The sequence below is a fragment of the Typopeltis vanoorti genome, chromosome 15 (genome assembly GCF_054136105.1).
Source record: "Typopeltis vanoorti isolate ZY-2024b chromosome 15, IOZ_Tvanoo_1.0, whole genome shotgun sequence".
Lineage (NCBI taxonomy): Eukaryota > Metazoa > Arthropoda > Arachnida > Uropygi > Thelyphonidae > Typopeltis > Typopeltis vanoorti.
In genome coordinates this window covers 81117522-81143180 of record NC_143563.1, presented here as the reverse complement: position 1 = coordinate 81143180, position 25659 = coordinate 81117522, and the positions used below count along the sequence as shown (strand labels likewise).

General features: G+C 35.6%; 1 protein-coding gene across 2 annotated transcripts in view; it reads left to right on the top strand.

The window, feature by feature from the left end:
* Positions 1-25659, top strand: part of LOC150098929 (glutamyl aminopeptidase-like) — a 354155-nt gene that overhangs the window by 265266 nt on the left and 63230 nt on the right. For both annotated transcript variants that reach the window (XM_090405705.1, XM_090405704.1), the window contains exon 14: positions 23903-24004. In XM_090405705.1, coding sequence (XP_090261831.1) covers positions 23903-24004 — 102 coding nt within the window. The remainder of the gene's footprint in view (positions 1-23902; positions 24005-25659) is intronic.

Sequence of the window (25659 nt, the reverse complement as noted above, 5' to 3'; positions counted from 1 at the left end):
TGTGATGTAAACAACACGTGCCTTTCCAGTCAATTTTATGTATTCAGAGCATCATCAGAAAAGGCCAGATTTACCATAGTTATTAAATTTAATATGCCATTTATGTTCCTTTTTTTTCTGATAGGAATTGTGCATCTAGTTTTACCTATATAGGGCAAATTACAGGTGCAATGAATATGGTATACTCCAGGGTGGGCCAGTCCTTGGATGAGTTGAATAATTTTTTTTTAATTTCATAGGAGGTTTAAAGGTAGCATTAAGATTGTATTTCTGTAGTATTCTGATAATTTTATCTGATATACCTTTAATGTATAGAATGGCTACAGTTTTATTGTAATCTAGTTTATTTTTGTTTTTAAGTAGAGTCTTGGGAAGAATTTTGTTGAAGAATTCTGTAATGGTTACAGTATTTTGACTGTAGCCATTTTTCAGGAAGTATTGTTGATAATTTTTAATTCATATTTAAGCTTGTTCACTGGAGCAAATCTTCAAAACCCTGTTTTTTAGTGTGTGAATGACACTAAGTTTTTGTGTTGGGTGGGTAAGAGTTTATGCATATATATTTGGCCAGTATGTGTAGGCTTGTGGTAAACAGTGAAGGGAGATGCATTTAGTCCATGTCTGTGCCTTCTTTTTTGTAGGTAAAAAAGTATTTTGCCACACAAAATCTCCAGAACATAATATGCCAGTCGTTAATCAAAACAGAAACACGTATCTTACCGTAGTGATTAGCAATATTTTAATAGCTTACCATAGTGATTAGCAATGTTTAAATAGTCAACAGACTGATTTAAATTTCTCATCATTGAATGTAAATAGCCAGCTACTAACAAGAGAGGATAACAACATCCAACCAGAATTAAGTGATAAGACGAGCCACCAACTGCCTTCAATGAAGTTATGTGATTAATCTTTCCAGCCAAATGCTCTGAACAATAATGAACTCTCACTAATCAGTAAAGGCCTAAACTTTGCTATGGCACCCAGGGCTGTTAACAAATTGGATTTTATATACCATATTGAAAGAATCATAATATTTTCCCCAACCCCATAGCTGATAAAATACGATTAGAAACCGTGAACATTTTAAATAATACTAAATTAATAACTAGTAACCTAACCAAATCTGAATTGGCAGCTGTGAAATCTTTAAAAGCAATTCATAGCTGATAAAGGCAGTTCTACTATTGTTTTAAATTGAATAACTTACTTAGAAAAAATGAATCAATTGGCCTCTGACAACAGCACTTATCAACTTATAAATTATAACCCGACTAATTGGATTAAAAAGAAAACAGAAAAATTACTTAAATCAGTCACATTCTGGCCCATGGATACAGTTAGAAAACTACTTCTGCACTACACTTGTTGCCTAAGAATTTATGGTTTACCCAAGATTTACAAGTAAAACGTACCGCTTCAGCTTATAGTTGAAGATATCAACAGCACCATTTATTATCTAGCCAAGAAACTAGCATCAACACTCAAGGAGTTGGTAGGTCATTCCCCCTCCTATATTAAAAATACACAACACTGTCACATCCTGACATCACACTAGAAAAAAAAGTGATTTATTAGTCAGTTTTGATTCTCTGTCCTTTTCGCAAATGTCCCAATCAATGATACAATTCTTCTTTTACAGGACAAATTCCTACCCGATATCCTAGTGCTCTTTGCCCATGTACCACATTCTGGTTATTTTGCATAGCAAAATACTTTTTAGCTACAAAAAGAAGGCGCAGCCATTGGCTCACCACTATCCCCCCCCCCACCCCATTACTAACTTTTGAATATATGGAAGCTTTTGAGCAATGTGCTCTAGATTACTTTACTTTAAAATTCAAAGTCTGGCTTAGATAATATTAACAATATTTTCATTGTCTGGTGCCATGGCTAGAAATACGTAGGCTGCTCAATAAGTAATAAGACTATATTTATACAGAAAACAGATTACCTTTAATCATGATCTTTTTCAGAGTAACTACCGTGAGACTCGATGCATTTGTCCCAACGTTGCGTCCACTTCTTAAACACATGTGAGAGTCCATTTTTTGAGAGTTCTTTCAAAACTGCCTCTGCAGCTTTTGCACTTGCTTTGTTGCTTTTGAAATGGCGGCCTCTTATTGATTTCTTGAGCTGAGGAAACAGCCAGAAATCGCACGGTGCGAGATCAGGACTGTATGGAGGGTGTGGTAGGATATCTGTGTTGTTCTTCTGCAAAACGTCCACTACACAACTAGCAATATGTGGCCTTGCATTATCGTGGTACAATAAGAAGCCATTCTTCAGCAATGGACGCTTCCTTTTGACGTGCTTGATGATAATCGCTGCTGTGTTGATCATTGTCTCTGTGATGAATGTTGAAGGTCTTCCCTCACGTTCAAGATCTTCAACATTTTGCCTTCCTTCCTTAAAAGTTTTATGCCAGCAAAAAACACTTGCCCTCTACATTGCTTCATCGTTTAAAGCTTCGTGTATCATGTTAAAAGTGTCCGATGCCGATTTTTGCAAACGCACACAAAATTTAATCGCATAATGCTGTTCCAAGGACACTTCCATTTCGAAGACTGGTCGTGCTTCATAGGCGCGGCGAAACAAGCTTGCGTTTAGTCACGTGACACTCTTGCACATCAGCCCGTGTACACCATCTATCAACCGCTTTTGTTAATACAGACAGCAACATTTCTTTATTCCACAGAAATTAATATTGTGATGAGTGGTTTTGCCACAGTAAAATTAGTCTTATTACTTATTGAACAGCCCACGCATATACACGTTTGCACAAGAATAATGTTTAATTTGCCAAATATTTTGGTCTGAACATTACAGACCATCTTCAGTGGCTATATAGGAATAGTTTTAAAAAACAAAGTGGAATACGAACAATTGATCATTCACACATAGAATGAGCCATGTGATGTCATATCGCTAAATATTAGAAGAGTAAACATTTTTAAAGTCATAATTAAAGATATTAATTCAGAAATTCATATAATAATCTTAAATAACATTAGACTAATATAGGAAATTTACAAAAAAAAAAAATGAATGTATTATCCTGATTAAACTTTCCCAAATTTTTGATATAGATATACAGTCATTACGATTCAAGTTAGGATGTTGAAATAAGGCCTCCACACTTTCTTTAAATAAATGTTCAAATTTGTAGCGACATCTGCGTATGAGGAGAGTCTTGGACTAATGGCTGCCAGACATTAGACACTTTTCTCAACCACCTAAACAAACAACACAAATACATACAATTGAAATTGAAAGTCAGAACTCACTTCCCTTTCTAGATACACTTGTTGCACTTCTTCCTTCAGGCAGTCTTTTCTTCACCATTTACCATAAGCATACACGTACTGGCCAATATATAAACATAAACTCTTACCACCACCAAACACAAACTAGTTGTTGTCATCAAACACTAAAAAACAGAGTTTTGAAGATTTGCTCCAGTGAACAAGCACTTAAACATGAATTAAAAGTTTCAGCAATATCTTCCTGAAAAATGGCTACAGCCAAAATACTATGAACAAAATTCTTCACAAGACTCTACTTAGAAACACAAATAAACTAGATTACAATAAAACTGTAGCCATTCCATCCATTAAAGGTATATCAGATAAAATAAACATAAAATACTACAGAAATTCAACCATAATGCCACCTTTAAACCTAACATAGCTATGGCTGAGGAAGATCCTTAAGCTCCTCACATCGTCGATGGGAATCGAACCTAGGACACTCCTTCCCCAGGCATATGGTTGCGAAGTGCAAAGCCACCAGGCTAACTGCGTGGACAGGTCCTGTGCTGAATCCACAAATCTGATTTTGCATGCTATATATGTGCATGTAGTAAAATATGTATGGTGCCCAAAATTAATTTGCTCAAAGCCTTTCTTTTAATGAAAAAAAAAAATACCCAAAACTTATAGAAAATTAATTTTTGTGGGGATGAAATAAAAATTTTTTTTTTTTCAGAGATAACTCTTCACCGGTAGCCTGAAAGCAAAATCGTTCCAATCTGTTATTTAAATCTTTTCATATCAAACAGCCTTTTGAAAATGAAGAAACCCACTTTTTTTTGTTGCATCTTTCAGCATATTTAGTATATCCACATAGCAAGTTGTATTTTTTTAGGATCATAAGTGGTGTGCCTTGTGAAAATAGCAAATGCAAGAGTACAAAATGAATGAATTCTTAATAAGAAAAAAATAAAAAATCAACATTTATGTACACATACATAAAGCATTGAATATCTAATAAGAGGAACTCTCATTTAATCTGGAATTTAATTTTTTTTTTTTATTCACTTCATTTCAAACAGAAATATGAATTATGTAGCAGCATTTTGATAACTAAATAACAGATATTGGAAAGATGGATGACCAGAAATGGGTAGATTATTATTAAAAACTCTGGAAAGGAAACAAACATTCAGAGTTACCATTTAAAGGAATTTTGGAAAATGTAACTGATAATAATCTCCCAAATAATGTTACATCAGAAGAATTAAATGAAGCATAGGAAGAAATGGAAAATAACCAGGGGAGGATAAAATCCCAATGATGATGAATGTGTCTTTTCCACCCAACACAGAGTGAAGACCTCTCCCATTGCAGGAGGTTTGGGTGTACTTCTTTCTTGCATGGTGATCCATTCCATCTTGGAAGAGTGTATATATACTTGGATGAATGAATGAATGTATAAAGGTGAAAGACAATCGTAAACATCCACGCCCTTGGCGAGATTCCAACTGCAGCCTCTTGACTGCAGAGTGGATACGCTAACAACTGAGCCAACCAGACTGCCATAAAATCCCAATAGAACTTATAAAATATTCAGGAAATAAATTTCACCAATGATTTCTTATTTTAATAAACAAAATATATGACACTGAAGAATTACCCAATGACTGGAACTATGCAATTGTGATTCTCATATTTAAAAATAGAAGTAAGAATAATTGTCACAGCTACAGAGGAATAAGTTTATTAAACACAGGTTATATTGTGGAAGAGAAGCATGGTGAAGAACAAGCTGGATTCAGGCCAAATAGAGGCTGGCAGGATCATATTTTCACTTTATGACAAATAATTGAGAAATCATGGGAATATAACAAAGATTTGTAGATCTGGAAAAGGAATATGAAAAGGTGCCAAGAGTGAAGCTATTCAAAATGCTACAGTTGTATTGGTGTCAGTGGGGCATTATATCAAGCAATACTTAGTCTTTATTTGAGTTGTAAGTCAGCAGTTAGAATTGAAGGAAGTACATGAAGATGGTTTAATGTTAAATCTGGTGTCAGACAGTGATGTACATTATCCCCTCTGTTATTCATTATCTATATGGATGACATTATGAAGGAAAGCGGTATTAAACCTGATATCAAAATTGGAGATGTTAATCCAGCTCTTTGCTTTATGCGGATGATGTTATACTTCTAAATAAATCTGCTACAAGTCTGCAAGATTCAATGACTAAAGTGAATAATTGTTGTAATAGATATGGTATGAAGGTCAGCATTAAAAAGACAAAGACAATGAAAATAGGCAGAAGCATTAAAAATATCATTATTATTATTATTATTATTTGACACCTCCAGGGAGTCCAAAGACTCATCGAGGGAGAGTGTGCCAACAGCATCGAACAATTGGTCCCCTTCCCACTACTAACCGCGCTCAAACTTACTTAACTGAGCCATTAGTAGCAGAGGCTCTACCAATCGACCAACCTTTGCCGGCTATCAACTGCATTGTGAATGGAATACCTATAGAACAAGTAAAACTTTGGCAAGATTTTTAGTGAAGATGGTAAATTAAATATGGAAATAGACAACAGAATCAACAAAGCTGGTATGGTAGGAAGTCAGCTGAATAAATTTATATGTAATAATAGAGAAATTAGACAAAATACTAAATTAGCTGTATACAAGACTGTGTTCAAGTCAATTTTAACTTATTGATCTGAGAGCCAGGTTAGAAATAAAACACTTGACCATAGACTAGAGAGATTGCAGATATGAGAGTCCTGAGAAAGATTAGGGTTGTGAACAGATGGCATCAATGGCAGTATCATATTAAAAATGAGGATATTAGGAAAGAGCTTGACATTGTTAGCATCCAGGAATGTGTTAGCAGAGCTAATCTCAGGTGGTATGGTCACTTAAACAGAATGGGAGAGGAAAAATTAACAAAACAAGTGTTCGCTGCCAAGTTAGGCAGGAAATAGACACCCAGAGGAAGACTAAGATATGTTATTATTATTATTATTATTACTCAAGACCCAATGGAGTCAACGACTCATCTGGGAGGTCCTTTTATCATGCACACAGCTAATCATACTGTGCTTTAAACATACTCAAGTGGATTGATATAGGAATATAGGTGGATTGATAGTAAAATGTGCCTTAGAAGATAGAAATATGAGATCTGATAATGTTGGAGTCTTAACAGGTAACAGATTGATTTGGAGGAAAATTGTTGATAGGAACTTAGTGATGATGTAAGTTTTTCATTTAGTACTATCATATCCTGGTACACCCTTTGAGGGTACATATCAGGAATTTGATGATGATGATGAACACAGGTTATAAGATATATACCTAAATACTGATGAACAGAATCAACCCTATACCAGAAAAGAATTATAAATGAAGAGCAGAATTGTTTTTGAAAAGGCAGATCCTGCAACTGATCCTATATTCTGCCACAAACTACTAATTGAGAAAAGAAAAGAATTCAACTTAGAAATACATTTTGCAATCATTGATTATAAAAAAAGCTTTTGACAAGATAGACAGATACTCTCATTGATATACTAAAAAACAACTTAAAATTTATTAAAACCACTCTGTACCTAAATGAAAGTTAGTAAGGATGCCAGAGGTGGTTGTGAGCTCCCAACAATGAATAAGTTTAATAAACACCTAAAACCTCTTTTTATGCAAATTTTTTTTACACGAATTTGGAGTTACGTGAATTGGGATATCAAAAATAATTTTTTTTTACGCGATTTTTATTCACTTTTACGCGACCAACCTAAAGTCTAAGTTAGGAAAAAATCCATAATTCAAGAATCTGAGAATTTTGTAAAATTGCATTCTCGTTTCAATTAAGAAAATTCTGAATTCTTACTAATTTCATTTATTCGGAATTCCCTGAATTACATAACTGACTGCGCATAAAAATGCAGTTCTTAGCAGTTTGAATTTGGTGTTTGAGTAGACAACACAGTTACTGCATTTTTTGTATTTGCATTTTTTAAGTGAAATCAAAATAAAAATCGCGTTATAAAATTAATAATTTTGCCGAGAAATAATAAATGTAAGCTATATGTAATTTTCAAAGTTTCATTTCATTAACCGATAACCAAAAAAAAAAAAAAAGGAAAGCCGTTTCCTTGGATATAAAAATTCAAATTTTAGATCATCTTCAAACTGGGGAAGGTGCGATGCCTGTGGGTAAGCATTTTGGAGTCCGTGAATCAACTGTCAGATCTATAAAGAAAAATGAAGAGGCTATTAGAAAAGCGGTATGTTCTGGTACAAAATCGAGTGCGAAATTATCATCATACGCAAGAGACGTTGTTCTAGAAAAGGTCGAAAAAGCTTCAGTGATGTGGATAAAAGATAATGTACATAAAATAATGCCAGTTGATGGAAATTCCATCACGCAATCAGCATTGAGATTTTATGAACAGATTAAAAAACTGTAGTCAGATACTTCATCTCAATCGAGGAAAAAATATGAATTTCATGCAAGCAATGGTTGGCTGGCTAAGTTTATTAAAAAACATGCTCTTCATAATATAAAAATTAAAGGTGAAATGACTTCTGCTGATGAAACAGCTGCTAAAGCATTTCCACAAAAACTTGCTAAAATAATTGAAGATGGAGGTTACGCCTGTGAACAAGTTTGAAATATGGATGAAACTGGCCTTTTCTGGAAAAAAATGCCAAACAGAACTTACATATCAAAAATGCAAAAAACTGTTGGTGGGTTCAAAGCAGCAAAGGATCGCATAACACTCCTATTTTGTTTGAACTCTTTAGGAGATCGGATATTAAAACCACTGCTCATAAATCGATCATTGAGACCACAGCCAATGAAAGGCGTAGATTTTCAAAAATTGCCAGTTCATTGGATGGCCAACAAAAAAGCTTGGGTGACCATTGATATTTTCACTGAGTGGTTCCACAAACATTTTGTGCCAGAAGTTAGATGCTATTAGAATGACAAGGGTCTCGAATTTAAAGTGCTTTTGATTCTTAATAATGCACCCGGTCATCCTGCCATAGAACACCCAAATGTGCAATTTTTTTTTCTGCCACCCAATACCACATCATTACTACAACCTTTAGATCAGGGTATAATTGCGACTTTTAAAACATATTATGTGAGACGAACATTTCAGTATGTTTTGAACAAGCTAAATGATGATGAAACACTGTCAGTTATGGATGTGTGGAAATATTTTTCAATTATCGATTGTATTGATCCGATTATCGTTATCTGAATTGAGACCAGAAGCTATGAATGCATGCTGGAAAGCTATTTGGCCTGCATGTGTTAAAGAGAATTCTCCTGTTCCCTTCAATCATACTGCAGAATTCTCCAATATAATAAGTTTGGCATGTGAAATTGACGGAGAAGGATTCAATGATCTTACGTCGGCAGATATCGAAGAATTATTAATTGATAAACCTCTTAGCGAAGACGAAATAATGAAGATTGTTTCTGAGACTCCTGAAAGCGAAGAAGTTAATGATAATGATCAAGATAATCCTACTTTTACTGCTGATATAATAAAAGAAGGTCTTAAACTGGCCAGTAATTTAGGCAATTACTTTGCCCGACATTATCCAAATGAAGAACATACTGGGAAGTTTTCACGTGAGCTTAGTTGTTAATGTCTTCATACAGAGAATTATATCGTGACTTATCTAAAGCATCAACACAGTGATTAATAACTGAGTTCATGCCTAAAACTACTGAAACAACCAGTGATACTTTTGTTCAAGACATGACAAGAAGAATTCTACAAGTTGAGGTGGAAGTCGATGACGATAATACCATATCTAGTAGTTCCAGTGATATTACAGTCTCACGAAAACGAAAGCTTTCGCGTTTATTATCAGAAACTGATAGCAAATAACATAATTTTTTTATAGAATCCTTAGCAAACAACTGAAATGAATTTTTTTTTTTTAAGTTATTAAAATTCATTATATGTATGTGTGTTCTCCATGAAATGTAAATAAAAATCTTATCATCCTAACGAATTTAATGTTTGTTTTTTTCATTATTTTGCTTATATTTCAGGTTTCGAACCAATCTTCACTTTTTCTATGGAGTCAGTAGTTCTTTTTACGTGAATTCTATTTACGTGTAATTTTTAGGAACGTATCTATCGCATAAAAAGAGGTTTAGGTGTAGTGTGGGTCTCCCATGATGAGTCTTTAGACTCCATGGAGTATCTGTATAAATAATAATAATAAGCAGGATGTGGATGATGTCAAGGGTTTTGGGCACATCAACTTTAGTATATAGAGAGGAAAGAATATTTTGGGGAGATATTGGTAGTTTGCTTGATATGCTGGCAGAGTTGATCAGTATTTTTTATCATAAATTTTGAACATTTTAAGAATGTTTTTAGTGGAAGTTCAATAAATTTAGACAAGAGCACTATTGTGGTAGTATCATCATCATCATCATTGCGCTGGATCCATGGGCTATTGGTGTCTGCTGCCTGTTTCACCATCCTTTGCCACTTCTCTGTCCACCATCAGATGACTCAAATCCTGCCGACTCTTCCCACACCACTCTTTTACATCATACCCACTCTTGCCTTGGCCATCCTCTTCTATTTATACTGTCTATTATACCAAGCATCAAGATTATTATCCATTCTGCAGATAAGTCCAAAAAACTTTAGTTTCCTTTGAATTATTTTCTGCATTAGATTTTCTTTACAGTTTACTTTATAATACAGTTTATTTGTTACCTTTTGTACCCATCCAATTCATAGAACTTTCTATAACATGTTCTTTCAAAAGCCAGCCAGTATTTGTGTCATAGAGTCTTTGACCATTATCCATGACACAACCACAGAGAACACTTGTGAATTGTATGTTTCCAGCAGTATCAGCTTTATGGGAAGATTCACTGATTTACTTTCCCATAACTTGTCCATTGGCTATAGGTTTACTTTAGCTTTTGTTATCTGGGATGTTGTTTCTTTCTTACACTCTAAATAATGCATCATGCTGCTCCCCAGGTATGTGAAGTTCCTAACCTCTTCCAGCTCTTGTCCATTGACCTTTAATTGCTTTTTCGTCCTCTTTTCTTTGAATATCATTGTTTTTGTATTATTAATGTTCATTATTAGCCCATATCTCATTCCTTCTTCACTTAACTTCAGCACTGTTCTTTCTACTTCCTCTTCATCTTTTTCAGTAATGACTATGTCATCTACAAATTGCAAGTTGTTTATCTTAGTACCTTGAATTGAAATTCCCCTTATATTATCCTTTATGACACCCATTGTTCTTTCTAAATGCAGGATTAAGATACTTGTGGATATTGGGTTTGCTTGTCTTGTGTCTGGAACCATCATCCTATTGCTCCACAATTTCTCACAGCAGCCTCTGTATTGTTATTCATTTTCTGGAAGAGACATATCATGTCTGCTCCATAAAATTCAAGTACAGTCCATGCCACTTTCCGATCTGTACTGTCAAATGCTTTCTAAAGTCAACAAAACAGGTATAAACATTTTTATTTTTACATAGAGCTTTCTTTACAATTAATCTTAGCATTAATATTTGCTGCACAAAACTTTTGTTCTTCTAAATCCTGCTTGCTCATCTTCCAGATTTTCTTCAATCATCATCATCATCATCATCAAATTCCTGCCGTGTACCCTCAAGGGGTGTACAGGATATGACAGTACTACATGAAAAAATTACATCATTACTAATTTCCTATCTACAATTTTCCTCCAAATCAGTCTGTTACTTGTCAAGACTCCAACATTATCAGACCTCATGTTTCTATCGTCTAAGGCACTTTGTACCATATCAATCAACCTATATCTTGGTCTTCCTCTGGGTCGTTTTCCTGCCAACCTGGCAGAGAACACTTGTTTTGCTAATCTTTCCTCTCCCATTCTATTTAAGTGACCATACCATCTGAGATTAGCTCTGCTAACGCATTCCTGGATGCTGACAATGTCAAGTTCTTTCCTAATATCCTCATTTTTAATATGATATTGCCATTGATGCCATCTGTTCACGCCTCTAATCTTTCTCAGGACTCTCATATCTGCGGTCTCTAGTCTTTGGTCAAGTGTTTTACTTCTGACCCAGCTCTCAGATCCATAAGTTAAAATTGGTTTGAACACAGTCTTGTATACAGCTAATTTAGTGTTCCGACTAATTTCTTTCTTATTCCATATGAATTTATTCAATTGACTTCCCACCATACCAGCTTTGCTGATTCTGTTGTCTATTTCTATATTTAGTTTACCATCTTCAGTAAAAATCATGCCTAAGTAGCTGAAATGTTTTACTTGTTCCACAGGTTCTCCATTCACAACACAGTTGACATTTTCAATGATTCTGCCTGTTTTCATTGTCTTTTGTCTTTTTATTGCTGACCTTCATACCATATCTATTACAACAGCTATTCAATTTAGTCAGAGAATCTTGCAGACTTGTAGCGGATTTATTTAGAAGTATAACATCATCCGCATAAAGCAAAGAGCTGACATTAACATCTCCAATTTTGATATCAGGTTTAATACCACATTCCTTCATAATGTGATCCATAGAGATAATGAATAACAGAGGGGATAATGTACATCCTTGTCTCACACCAGATTTAACATTAAACCATCTTCCTGTACTTCCTTCAATTCTAACTGCTGACTCACAACTCAAATAAAAACTAAGTATTGCTTGATATAATGCCCCATTGACACCATATAACTGCAGCGTATTGAATAGCTTCTCTCTTGGCACCTTGTCATATGCCTTTTCCAAATCGACAAAACTTAAATACAGATCTTTGTTATATTCCCATGCTTTCTCGACTATTTGTCGTAAAGTGAAGATCTGATCCTGACAGCCTCTATTTGTCCTGAATCCAGCTTGTTCTTCACCAAGCTTTTCTTCCACAATTCTTCTCAACCGTTTCTCAAGTATACTTGCATAGATCTTGCCAGGAACACTCAGTAGGGAAATACCTCTGTAATTCTCGCATTCAGTTTTATTTCCCTTTTTATATATGGGTACTATGAGAGCTCTACTCCAATCATCGGGAATTCGTCCCTCTGTCCAGGCTTTCTGAACTATGCAGTGCAGCCACTGTAAGACTCTTATACCACCATACTTCAGCATTTCTGGTCGAATATCATCTACTCCTGCTGCTTTTCCACATTTCAAGCCTTTGATGGCTTTTTCTACTTCAAGTATGGATATGTATTCCTGACTGCATGCCTGGTCAGTGTTTTTTATCACTGTGCTGTCATCACTGCTTGTTTCATTTAGCAGTTTTTCAAAGTAATTACTCCATACTTCAAGGATATCTTTTTCTCCTGTTTTCATTTCACCTTTATCATCTCTAATTCCTTTTACAGCACTCTTTCCTCCATTCCTAAGCTTCTTCAACAACCTCCAGAATATGTTGCCGCCGTCTTGATATTTATTTTCTATATTCTTGCCAAAGTCCTCCCATGACTTTTGTTTAGCTAGTTTTACACACTGTTTAGCTTTCTTACATTACATTTGTCTCTGTATTCTGTAAGAGTAAAAGCTGACTTATTTGCCAGGAACTTTTGATATGCTTTCTTCTTTTCCTTCACTGCCTCTTTAACTTCCTGTGTCCACCAGGGAGTTCTGATTTTTTTATCCTTGCACACAACCTCACCACATGCCTCTCTGGCAGAATCAATCAATGTTTCCTTCAGAGTTTGCCACTGAATCTCCAAGGTTTGATTCCTGTTCTCAAACTCTTTCATTTTCTTTTCAATAATATTTCTGTATTTTAGTCTACAGTTCACATCTGAGAGCTGCTCAACTTTTATTCGCTTTAAAACTTTCTTACGTGTTATTCTTTTCAATATGAAATTCAATTTTATCCTGCTCAAGACTAAATAGTGATCACTTCCAATTTCAAATCCTCTGTACACTCTGGTGTCCTGCACCAGGGAGAAAACATCACTATCAACAATAACATAGTCAATGAGACTTTTCTTATTCCTAGCCTCTTCTCTCCATGTGAATTTGTGCACATTTTTATGTTGGAACATGGTGTTAGTAATAACCAGTCCATGTCCTGAAGCAGAAATCCAACAGATATTTGCCATTATTATTAGCTTTGCTCTTTTCTCCAAATTTTCCCAAAATATTTTTGTATGTCTCACAATCATTTCCTACTCTACTATTTAGATCCCCAACAAGGACCAACTTTTCATTTTTCATTGTGTCAGTTGCTTTTTCTAAAGCGTCAAAAAATTCCTCCACTTCTACCTTAGTAGAACCTTCTGTGGGACCATAGGCACAAATAAGTCTCATTGTCCAGTTCCCCATTCTCATATTTGCCCACATTACTCTACTTGAGACTGACTGCCATTCAAGAAGATTAGCCTAGTATTTTGTGTTGAATACTATGGCTACTCCTTCTTTTCCTTGATTGTCATTGCCTGAATTTAACATTTTGTATTTATTGCTCAGAAAGATCTCACCAGTTTTGGTCTTTTTTGTTTCAGTCACCCCTATTATGTCGATCTGGTACTTATCTAATTCCTCAGCTAGCTCCATTTCTTTGCCATTCAGGCTTCTTATGTTGATAGTACCGATCTTTAACTCTGGTGATGTTGAGTTGGGGGTTTGTTTTCAGATTTGTTCCAGTAGCTGACTTTTCGCTGTTCGCCCTGGTTCCCTGGCGAAAACAACGGGGGCCTTGTTTAACCGGGCGACGCCCCAGCCGGCATGAAATTTTGTCATATTGTACCATCATTTTTTATTTTGGTTTAACCAATAAGAATACAATTTGGTCGGCTAAATCCCAAATTGCCAGCCCATCCTCGTTCGTTCAGTATCAAAGTAGATACCCAACAGGGTGCACCACGAGAAGGTGAGGATTGGACATTAGGTCAGAAGCCCTGGTCGGTTCTCCGCATTCCTTTAAAGGCTATGTGGAGGTCTCCTCTCAGTTATACAGCTTTGACCCTTAAGCACCCCATTTTCTTCAATTAGTTTCCTTATCCTTTCTGTTAATATCATCATTATTACTTTTCCTACATGACTTTTTACTTCTCTTGTTCTGTAATTTTTGCAGTCCATTTTGCTTTCATTTTTTAATTTTTTTTTTTTTTTGTGAATATATATTAGGATTGATCTTGTCCATTCTTTTGGTATCTTGCTTCCTGCATGCTATGTTACATAACCATTGTAGTCCGTCTATTATCACCTTGCCATCATGTTTCAACATTTCTCCAGTGATTGTGGAGAGACTGAACAGGAGACTAGAGAAAGTATGGATTTGTAGAAAGTGCGATATTTTGTTAGCCTATGAATTAACATGTAAAACAAACTGAAGGACTGAAGGTTAGCATAAATGAAAGAAGTGGAACAAAAGCTAGTGAGACTGAGGGAATGCAAGAATGAAGAGGAATAAGTAAGTGATAAGGGAGTGAAAGGAAATATAAATGAGGAAATGGAAATGAGGTGGGGCAGAACGAGAGATAGTGAAACTACGAGAGAGATAGAAAGTGAAATTGTCAGAATGCAAGATTTGATGAAACAGTTATTCACAATGAAAAATGAAATGAGGAATATGCAAGGTGATATTAGACATTTTAGTGGAAACAAATGAAAGTGTGCAAAAGAGTAGAATGAAAGAAAAAAGGATAAAAGAGGCAAATTTCGAGAATAGCAGTGTATGGAGATTCCATTGTTAGAAGATTGGTTGATGAGAGAGTCCATAAGGTATGTTATACAGGAGGGAGAATGAACAAGATAATTCATGCTTTCAACATGAGGAAAAAATGAGCAAGAGAATTAGTGGTGGTTGTGGTGCCAATGATGATCTAAGTGGAAATAAGGAGAATGTAAGGGCAGATATCAGGAGGCTATTGAGGAGAATGAATGATAACAGTATAGTGGGAAAAGTTGTCAATGTGTTGCTGAGGTATGACAACGATGAGTTGAGTCAGAGAGCCAGAATCCTGAATGGAGAAGGAAATATAGTTTGGATGTATGACATGTATTTGAAGGAAGAATGGAATTATACAGACGTGACTGATTGCATTTTAATGGCTGTGGAGTGAGTAAACTAGAAAAAATGTTGCTAAATGGAAGTGCAGTGTGTGATGCAAGCAGGTGATCAGAAGAAAAAGGTGAAGTGGAAGCTCAGTAGAGTGGTACAGAAGAGACCGAAGTGCTTGGCAATGGAAACAGTAGTAGTAGTAGTGTTAGAGAGATGAAGAGAATGTGAATGGAACAGGAAAACAGGGGAATCTGGGTGGAGAGGGAGAGTGGATGTTGGGAGTAGTAACGAATATGTGTATGGGGATGATCATCATAGAAATGGAATAGATCGAGATGCGAGTGGGGTAGTTGAGTCTGAGCAGATATATGTGTGGTAAGCATTAATAAAGGTTATTGGACAAGAGCAGATGTGGTGGGCAAATCACAAACAGCAAGTGGGTTGGATAGGACTGGTTATAGACCTAAAAGTGAACCACTGTGTTTATTTACAAATGCCAGAAGTATCAGAAATAAGGCAGATGAAATTGTTTGATTGAGCTTATTTTCCCCAAAATTATTGGGGCAAATGAAGATGATATCCTAAAGGAAATAGAAATGGAGAGGTACAGTGTTTTGGGCAAGAATAGAAAGGACAAGAAGGGAGGGGGAGTGTGGTTGCTGATAGCTGGGAAATTATGGCCACATAAGGTAGACATGAAGAGGGCAAATAGTGGCAATGGTTTTGAGACAGTGTAGTGTGAGGTGGAGGTTGACAAGAAGAGTTATGTGGAGGAAGGTGGCGATGAAGAAATATATAAGCAACTTTGGTTAGTTAACAAGGAAAGGATGATTATAATGGGTGATTTTAATTATGGCGATATACACAGGAATGAAGAGATAGTAATTTGAGAATAAGGAAAATGAATTTCACGAATTCTTGTGAGACAACTATTTCAGGCAGTATGTAAAGGAGGGCACATGATAATCTAGAGTTTTATATCTGATCATTTCATCAAAGGATGTAACTGTGAGTAGGGTTTCACACTTCATGATCACTCTCGTGGTCATGGCTGTCTATATTAAGAGTTGTGGATGTACAAAGCTGGTGATTATGTCAAGCTTAGGAGACAGCTTGGAGTTATAACATGGAATGAGGAGTTGAGCAGTAAGGAAATAAATGCTGCTTGAGAACTGACAAAGAAATACATAACAGCATCAGTGTGTGAATGTATTCTAAAGGTAAAAAGGCTGAATGAGGTAGGTGTAAAATAGATGAGTGAGGTGTTTAAGCATGAAATCTGGAAAAAAAAGCACTTTGGAGGCAGCACAAGATGAATAATGGTAATTGCATGAAGAGTATAAAGAGCATGCCAGGAGAGTGACTTAGTTGGTAAGGACAACAAAAGTGCAGTATGAGCAGAAATTAGCAAATCAGGCCAAAAAAAAACCCTCTGAGTTTTTTCAATATGTGGTGGGTAGAAGGAAGAAGGATTATGGTAAGATTGATGTTAATGAATGAAAGTGGGAGATTGGTGACTGCTGCATAGGATATAGTCGAGATGTTCAGTGAGCAGTTCATCAGGGTTTCTTCTGATTTCACACTGAGGATCTTTCATCCTCAGTGTGAAATCAGAAGCTTAAGTGTAGAGAATGAAATGAGAGAAGGCTTAATAGTGAGCAAGCAAGAGGTATATGAGGAGTTTAATGAGCTAGATGTCAATAAGATAGTAGGACCTGATGGCATATCACCACGTGTCTTAAGGGAATGTTCCAAAGAGTTGCCATCTATCTGTTTAACAAGAGTCTTGCACAGCACAAGTCCCAAAGTAGTAGAACGAAGGCAAAATTGTTCACTTCAGAAAGGTGGTGATAAGGCAGTATATTATAGGCCGATCTACATATCTGGAGTTATAGTCAAATTATTGAAGAGGTTGATCACTATTCTCTGTGCTTGGTCAGTAGTTTATTACAAGGAGGTCACATTTTTGAAACTTGCTTATGTACTATAACCAAGTGAAAAATGCACTGTACAAGGGGGATGTACACTGCCAGTTGGTTGCTAAACGGAAGCAGATGGGATTGGATGATAGACTAGTGAGTTGGATATGTGAATGGCTATCAGATAGGTATGAGTAAGTTGTGTATGGGGGGGGGGGGCACTATTTCGAAAGAGGAAAGTCACTCGTTGTGTGCCACGAGGGGGGGGTCTATTTTGGGACCAATGTTATTTAATTTGTATATTAATGATATTGGGAGATAGGTTTAACTGGTGATATACAACTACATGTAGATGAAGCAAAACTGGAGAGAGAGTGATGAGGAATCAAGCAGATGTGTGGCCTTACAGGGGATTGAATAGATTGTATGAGTGGGCAAGAGTATGGAACTGTCAATTCAATATTGTAAAGTGTAAGATTCTGAAATTTAGTAGCCAACAATCTGATGCAAAGTATGCACTTAGCAGAGAAATTTTGGAGGAAGTTAAGAAGATATGAGTATGTGATGCAGGTTATGGTAGTGATGTGGAGGATCTTAACTGGTAGAAATAAAGATGTTCTGGTTCTCTTGTATAATAATATGATCAGGTCTCATATGGATTATTGTGCATAGATTTGGACTATATCACCATGAAAACCAAGAGATGAGGATATGTTGTAAAGTGTCCAGAGAAGACTGCCTAAGGTTGCAACTGGTCTTTAGGATATGAGATATAAGTACAGATTGAAGGAATGCAGTTTGCAAAGCCTTGTGAATTGGAGGAAGGGAGGGGATATGATTGAGACATTTAAGTTGGTAAAGGGGATAGAAATTGTAGAAAGGAGTAGAACAAGGGTACATGACTGGAAGTTATATTTGGAGGGCGTGAGCAGGGGCATAAGGAGTAGGTTCTTTGCACGGAGGGTGATTGGTCAGTGGAATGCATTGCCCTATGTTGTGGTGAATGCAGATACATTGAATGAGTTCAAAACACAGTTGGATGGGCTTTATGTACTACAGTCTTTTCCTCCTGTGTTGAGGTCTGGTATTAATCATAATATAATAATATCATCATTCCCAGGGTTTTTATAGTTTTTCAGATGTTTTACTGCCTTTTCTGCCTCATCCCTCACGTGTGGTAGTGAAGATTTTAGAGAAGTTGGTAAGAACTCGCATATAGAAATTGGTAGACAAGCATTCTATACTATGCAGGGAACAGCATGGGTTTACTAAAGGAAGGTCATGTTTTTAGCAATTTGCCGAGTTGGATAAAGGGAATGGATACACTATGATAATGTTGGATTTTTCTAAGGCATTTGATAGGATACCACATGATAGGCTGTTGTGTAAAGTGGAGAATATGGGACTGGAACATAATCTATTGACTTGGATCAGGAGATGGTTGACAGACAGATATCAAAAAGTGGTATAGAGTGGGTATAAATCTGCCAGATTTAAGGTAACCTGTGGTGTACCTCAGGGTTCAGTCCTTGGGCCATTATTGTTCAATCTATACATTAATGACATCAAGCAGGATCTATCATCAGCTTTGCAATTGTTTGCTGATGATATGAAGATAGGCAGGGCAATCAGGGATGCTACTGATATTCAGAAATTACAAAATGATTTGAATAAACTGGAAATCTGGGCTAATGAAAATGGCTGTCAGTTTAATGTTAGTAAGTGTAAAGTTATGCACTTTGGCATGATTAGAGTTCCAGCAGCATATTATATTAGCGGGGTTATGCTACAAGAAACTGAAGAGGCAAGGGATCTTGATGTATTGATGGATAAGAATTAAAGTTCATAGGTCACATAGCAAAAGTTGCAAATACAACTCAGAGGATACTTGGTATGTTGAAGCGAACCTTGACATGTAAGGATAAGGAAGTAATTTTGCCTCTTTATAAGACTTTGATAAGACCACACCTGGATTACTGTGCATAGATTTGATCTCCTGGGTTCCAAGGGGATAAAGAAGCTGTGGAAAGGGTTACAAAGATTATATCTGGATTATGGGATTTAGATTATGAGGACAGATTGTGAGTATGTTGATTACAGATTCTGGTTAACAGGAGAAAGAGGGGTGATATGATAGAGGTCTATAAACTTTTGAATGGGTGTTATAGCATTTCACCTGATGAAATTTTTCGTTATATGGAAGACGGGGAGAGAACACTGGGGCATCCATGGAAGTTAAGGTTGTTCTCAGTCAAGAAAGGGTTAAGAGCTAGGTTTTTCTCCCAGAGAGCAGTGAGTGAGTGAGTGAAATAATTTGCCCTTACGGGTAGTGAGTGCATTTGGTGTGAATGAATTCAAGAGTAGGTATGATAGCTGGTTTGGGTAATTTACAGCCTCGATGAGTCCTTGACTCCCTGGAAGTCTTAGATAATAATAATAATATCTGCTTCTCCATCTTTGCTTGGTGGTGGTGATATTTCCCTCAATTCATCAGTTAACTTCTTTTGGACCTCAACATCTCCCTGTGTCTTATATATAAGTCTCAGCAGTATCTTGTCCATCTCTCTCATATTTCTTCTGTGTTCATCAAGATTTGACCATTTTCATTATTTATGGCTCTCTGCTTTGGACTTTATCTCATGTTAATGTTTCTGGTTATCTTATATCATCAACAAAGCCATAGGATTTGATGACATATCACTACGTGTCTTAAGGAAATGTCCCAAGGAGTTAGCATCAGTCTTGGCCTATCTTTTTAATAAGTCCTGCAACAACACAAGTTCCAAGACAAGTCTTGGGACTTGTGCTGTGCTGTTGCAAGAAGTGGAAGGAAGACAAAATTGTTCCACTTCACAAAGGTGATAAGGCTAAAGCAACAAATTATAGGCTAATCTGTATATCTGGAATTGCAGTTAAGGTATTGGAGAGGTTGGTGAGATATAAGAATATAGAAAAAGATACTGCTCTTGTGGGACTTGTGCTGTGCTGTTGCAAGAAGTGGAAGGAAGACAAAATTGTTCCACTTCACAAAGGTGATAAGGCTAAAGCAACAAATTATAGGCTAATCTGTATATCTGGAATTGCAGTTAAGGTATTGGAGAGGTTGGTGAGATATAAGAATATAGAAAAAGATACTGCTCTTGTTCTGTATTTACCCAAGCATTTATTAATATCCCCACACTGTTTCCTCTAGCCATTTCAATTTGTCACTGCTAACCGCCTTCTTCACTTCATTGCAGTTTGCTTTGTACTGTTTTCCATTTCCACAGAGATCTCTAAATTTTCTGAGAAAATCACAATGCTCATAAAATGTTTACAGTAAGTAAGAAAAAGAAGGAAAACTGCATATCTTGGTCACCTACTTCGTAATGAAAAATATAAGATACTTCAATTGATTATAAAAGAGAAGATAAATGGAAGAAGAGGACAAGGAAGATAAAGAAAATCTTGGCTGGCAGACATCAGACAGTGGACTGGCATGAAATCTGAGAGACTGCTCAGAGTGGCTGAGGATTGCTCAAAATTTGCCAAGGTGGTTGCTGACCTCCGATAGGAGATGGCACTCAAAGAAGAAGAAAAAGCTTAGCTATTTATGGCAATATTATGATTCTGGGACATGATGATATTATAGAAATATTACTATTCTGTAGAACAGACAAAGGAAATACAACAGTACTTCTAAATTCAGAAGATAAAATTTCAAGTTTACTTTCTTAGTTTTCCACATACTCAGTTTTGAATCATAGACAATTCATGGGAAAAAACCAATGGTTTACATAAAAACATCCCAACCTGTCCTCCAGAATTATTACAAAAGCCCAAGTCATTACATCCTATTACTCCACGACTTTATGGGTCTCCCAAGATACAATAACCTGGCATTTCCTTGAGACAATCATAGATGGCATTAACATAGACAATCATAGATTCCTAACTTATGCTTTATCTAAACATCTGACTAGCCTATTAGGACATCACATAAAGTCACCTGACTTTTTCATTAAAAATTCATCCCATTTTCTCCAAAAGCTATCTAGCTTACTCATATCGTACTCTGACATCCTTGCAAGTCTCGACATAGTATCCCTACTTACTAATGTGCCTGTGGTTGATGTATCAAACCTTGTTGGAGACCTATTGCCACCAGATGTCACAAACTTATTTGAACACTTCTCCAGTCCAGTTTAACATGTTTATTATTTGGAAACTTGACCTCCCAAGTCTACAACATTCTCTTCATTCTCTTAACTCTTAAAAGCCTACAATCAAATTTACTCTTGAAATTAGAGCTTGAAAAAGATTGAAAACTCCCTTTCCTTAATGTGTATCATAAGCCTACTTATTGGGATGTTATCTTCATGCCTCATTTCATCACCATCCTTCCCAAAAATTAGGCATAATCCACACTCTAAAGAACTGAGCACTTTCTTTCATACAAAATGAGGATCAACTGAAGACTGAGCTTCAGACTCTTCCAAATTTATCCAGCATGGAGACTCGATAACAGTTCCATATATTGGTAGTCTATCAATTAAAATTGCATCACTTTAAAAGTCACTCTGATATTGTGGTCCTTGAAACTGATTCAAACTGTTAAACAGCCTCCTCAGGTCTCTTAAGGACAGCACACCATTCTAAAAATACCTAGGGTATAATATAGATTCTATGCTCATGTGGTTTAGGAGAAAGACAAGCCCAGGATTTGAAGTAAGAAAGAAGGAACATGTTACAGATGCTGAACATAAAAGAAAGATCTGGTCTTGCCACCCATGCTTGTAATACTGACTATGCTGTCAATTGGAATGTTTCAACCATGTTTTATTTAGAAGAAAATTTTTACTCCAGATTTCTAAAGGAATTATAGTCATCCATTCACACAGATCACTGAATAAAAATCAAGGACTTATATTAACACGTTCGCTGCCAACTACGAGTATACTCGTAGTTGGTAAACCTGCTTCACAAGCCAGCTACGAGTATACTCGTATGACGCTTACCGCCGGTAACGAGATTATTGTAGTGACCTTGAAGAAGTGAAAATCCTTGGCGTGTGGGGCTAGCATCAAAACTGTGTATTCTCATAGACCGTATATGCTCTGTACAAGCCAACTACGAGTATACTCGTAGGACGTTTACCTCCGGTAACGAGATTATCGTACTGACCTTGAAGAAGTAAAACTGCTCGGCGTAGGGGAACAGACCATGCCAAAGTAGCGTAGCAGCGAACGTGTTAAGCAACATATGTAAATTGCTTATTAAATCTTTTAACAACATAAAACTTCAACTTATTAACAATCACCTTCATTCTTTAACTGCAGACAGCTAATGCATGCAATGTGACTTTCATTTGTTTGTTAGCATGAATATGTTTATTTTTTTCTTTTAATGGTTTTTCAGCATTTGAACGCTTTTGCTATCTATTTATATATGTTTTGATGTTTATTACGTCCTGGTGAAGCCACCAGTTTTTGTAGGTACATGAAATTAGTAGGTGTGTAAGGTATAATCGAAAAGTACAGTGAATGTTAGAGTTCAAGAAAGTTTATTTAACCTAATACAAATATAAATTAATCTCCTTCAGTGTAGTCTCCTTGGCTTTTCACACACTTGTCTCAACATGTGAGCCACTTTTTGAAACAGCTCTGGAAGTCATCTTTCTTTAGTTCTTTTAGGTGCATTGTCGTGGTCATTTCAAAATCTGGTATTGATGCAAAATGCTTTCCCCTTCATCATTGATTTCAACTTTGGAAAGAGCCAGAGCACTAAATCAGGTGAATATGGTGGATACAAGCACACAATAATTTTTTTGTCCAACATTCACCCACTTCTGCAATGTCTTTTTCAATGCACATCATTCTACAAATGTTCCAGTACTCCTTTATAATATTCATACAAATTCTGCCTACACAATTCCCTTCAGATCAAAAAAGACAATCAACAGGACTTGCATTGGATTTTAATTGATGCTTCTTTGGCCAATATGATTTGGATGTTTCCCTTGTGAACTCTGAAACCTTGTCATAACTATCATAACTGTACATCTAAGATTCATCTCCTGTTACAGTGCTTTGGAAAAAGTTTGGATCTGAAGTCATGATTATGCTTTTCCAACAAAATAACTGAATGAAAATCACTGAATCATCACTTTCCATTTCCATTACAGTGATGCAATCTTGAAACTCGTCATGTGACTGACCAATGGGTATGAGATCCTGTGATCCATCTCAGCTTCACTCTTCCTCTGATAGATGGAATGCTGTAGCTAGGTTTACTGTACTTTTTAATCACACCTTGTATGACTAAAATTTTAATGACTAATTAAAGTTCCTTGTTATTAATACCCAGATTGTCTTTATTTTTTGTATATATATTTGTTTTTATGGTATACACATAGACAGTATGATGCTGATTTTTTTACACACACAGATACACACATGTATATACTTGTTTTCTGAAGTCATTGTATCTTAGTAAATTGTTGATAAAAAAAAAGTCTGCTCTTCTGAAGATATTTTTGACCTCACCTGTTGTTTTTAATGCACTTTTCATAGTTCAGTAAAAAGTTAATAATACTTAATGTTAATGGAAGAATTTCTAAAAAATTGACATTATAAGTACAACTGTTGATCATCTCATGATGCCATTTCTATAACTTATTTAAGGGATATATATATATATATATATATTTTTTTTTTTTTCGTACAGAAAACTAAGAACTGCTATTCTATCTTCAGCTTTAAAATATGGTGATGACGACACAATCACAGAAGCTCGAAAACTTTTCTCTTCCTTTATGAATGGAACAAAGTATGTATCTCATGCTTATGTAATAATAAAAACATTTGAATATGTGATCATCATATATGGGGAAGGAAATTATCTTTACAAGACATTGAAATGTGAGCATTAATAATATTATTATTGTTGTAGTTGTTGGCTTTCCACCAGAAGATACGTGTGAATGTTAATGTAGTTCATTTTAGTATTTGGAGTTCATGCCATTATTACATGGTGCCAATGGCATGAATTCCAAATACCTAAATTTATATTTATACATGCAACTAAAACTAAAATGTGATCAAGGTTAGTTTTATGTTTGTGAGAGAGGGAAAACCAGAGGTCCTGGAGGAAATCCATCTTCACAACCAGTTTAAGACTAACTGAATGCTGGAGAGAAGAACAGTAGGTGAACCTCCTGCTGATTAATCACCAGTGTGCCCAAGCCAATATATATATATATATATATATATGATGAATTTCACCATCAGCAGATCAGATGGCTTGTGTATAATGTAATTATCTTAACTTATTCTCTCATTTGTATTCATTCTTTCACATTTTTATTTATTTATTTATTTTTATATTTTATTTATTTAAATTATTTTCAGACATATTTATACACAGATACATCACAATATACATGTTTAGCATTGCCAGTTAGATAGTAATTACACATAAATTATAATTAAATGTCCTCCAGCTGTTATATCTGTCTAATTTTGTCTTGAAATTACTTGACTTCACCAATTCTTTAACTATTGAAATCTATTCTACATGTTTTCTTCCCAAACAGTAAAAAAAACTTTGCATATTTGTTCTGCCTTCTTTTCTAACTTCATTGTCTTCTCTATAGAGCTTGGTTCAGCCAATTGCAGCACGCTCCTAGAATATATCTTACATGTACTGAAGTAACTTACAAACTTTAATTCAGTCTTCTTTCCGTCTCCCATTACATAAATTCATCAAGTTGCAATCAGCCAACCAATTCTCATAATTATCATGCTACACACTCTCTATACACTTAATCAATCATTACTGAATACCTCAGTTTTTATGACATTCATTCAAAAATCTTGGTGAGTAAAGCTTGGGAACCATAATCCAGTATTGGCCCATATAAAGACTTGTATAAATATATCATTATATCCTTTCTCCTACAGGTGAAGCTTATTATAATTAATCCTACAAATCTGCTGAGCCTTACTAGTAGTAGTCTTACCAGTATAATTCTGGAGCTTAAATTTCCTATCAACTAAAATATCCAAATCTTTATATTCATGAATTTTTTCTAAGGTTGATGCATTAATTTTATATTCATTTAATGTTATCTTCTTCCTGAACTAGGTATACTTGCATTATTCACATAAAATTTTAAATCCTTTTCTTGTTCACTCTTCCAATGTTTTAAGATCATTTGTAAAGAACTTTAGGTCATCTGAGCAATTGACTACTCTGCCTAACTTTGCATCATCAGCAAAGAGAGAAATCCTGCTCTCAATATTGAACCTAAATTATTTATGAATATGTTAAACAACCAGGGGCCTAGCACTGAGTCCTGTCTTGCTCTGCTCCTTCTATGCTACCTCTTTGAAGACTCCTCTAAACACCACTTCCTCTCAACCAATTTCCATCCATCTCACTAAATGATCATCAGTGCCTATTTGATACATCTTAATCAGCAG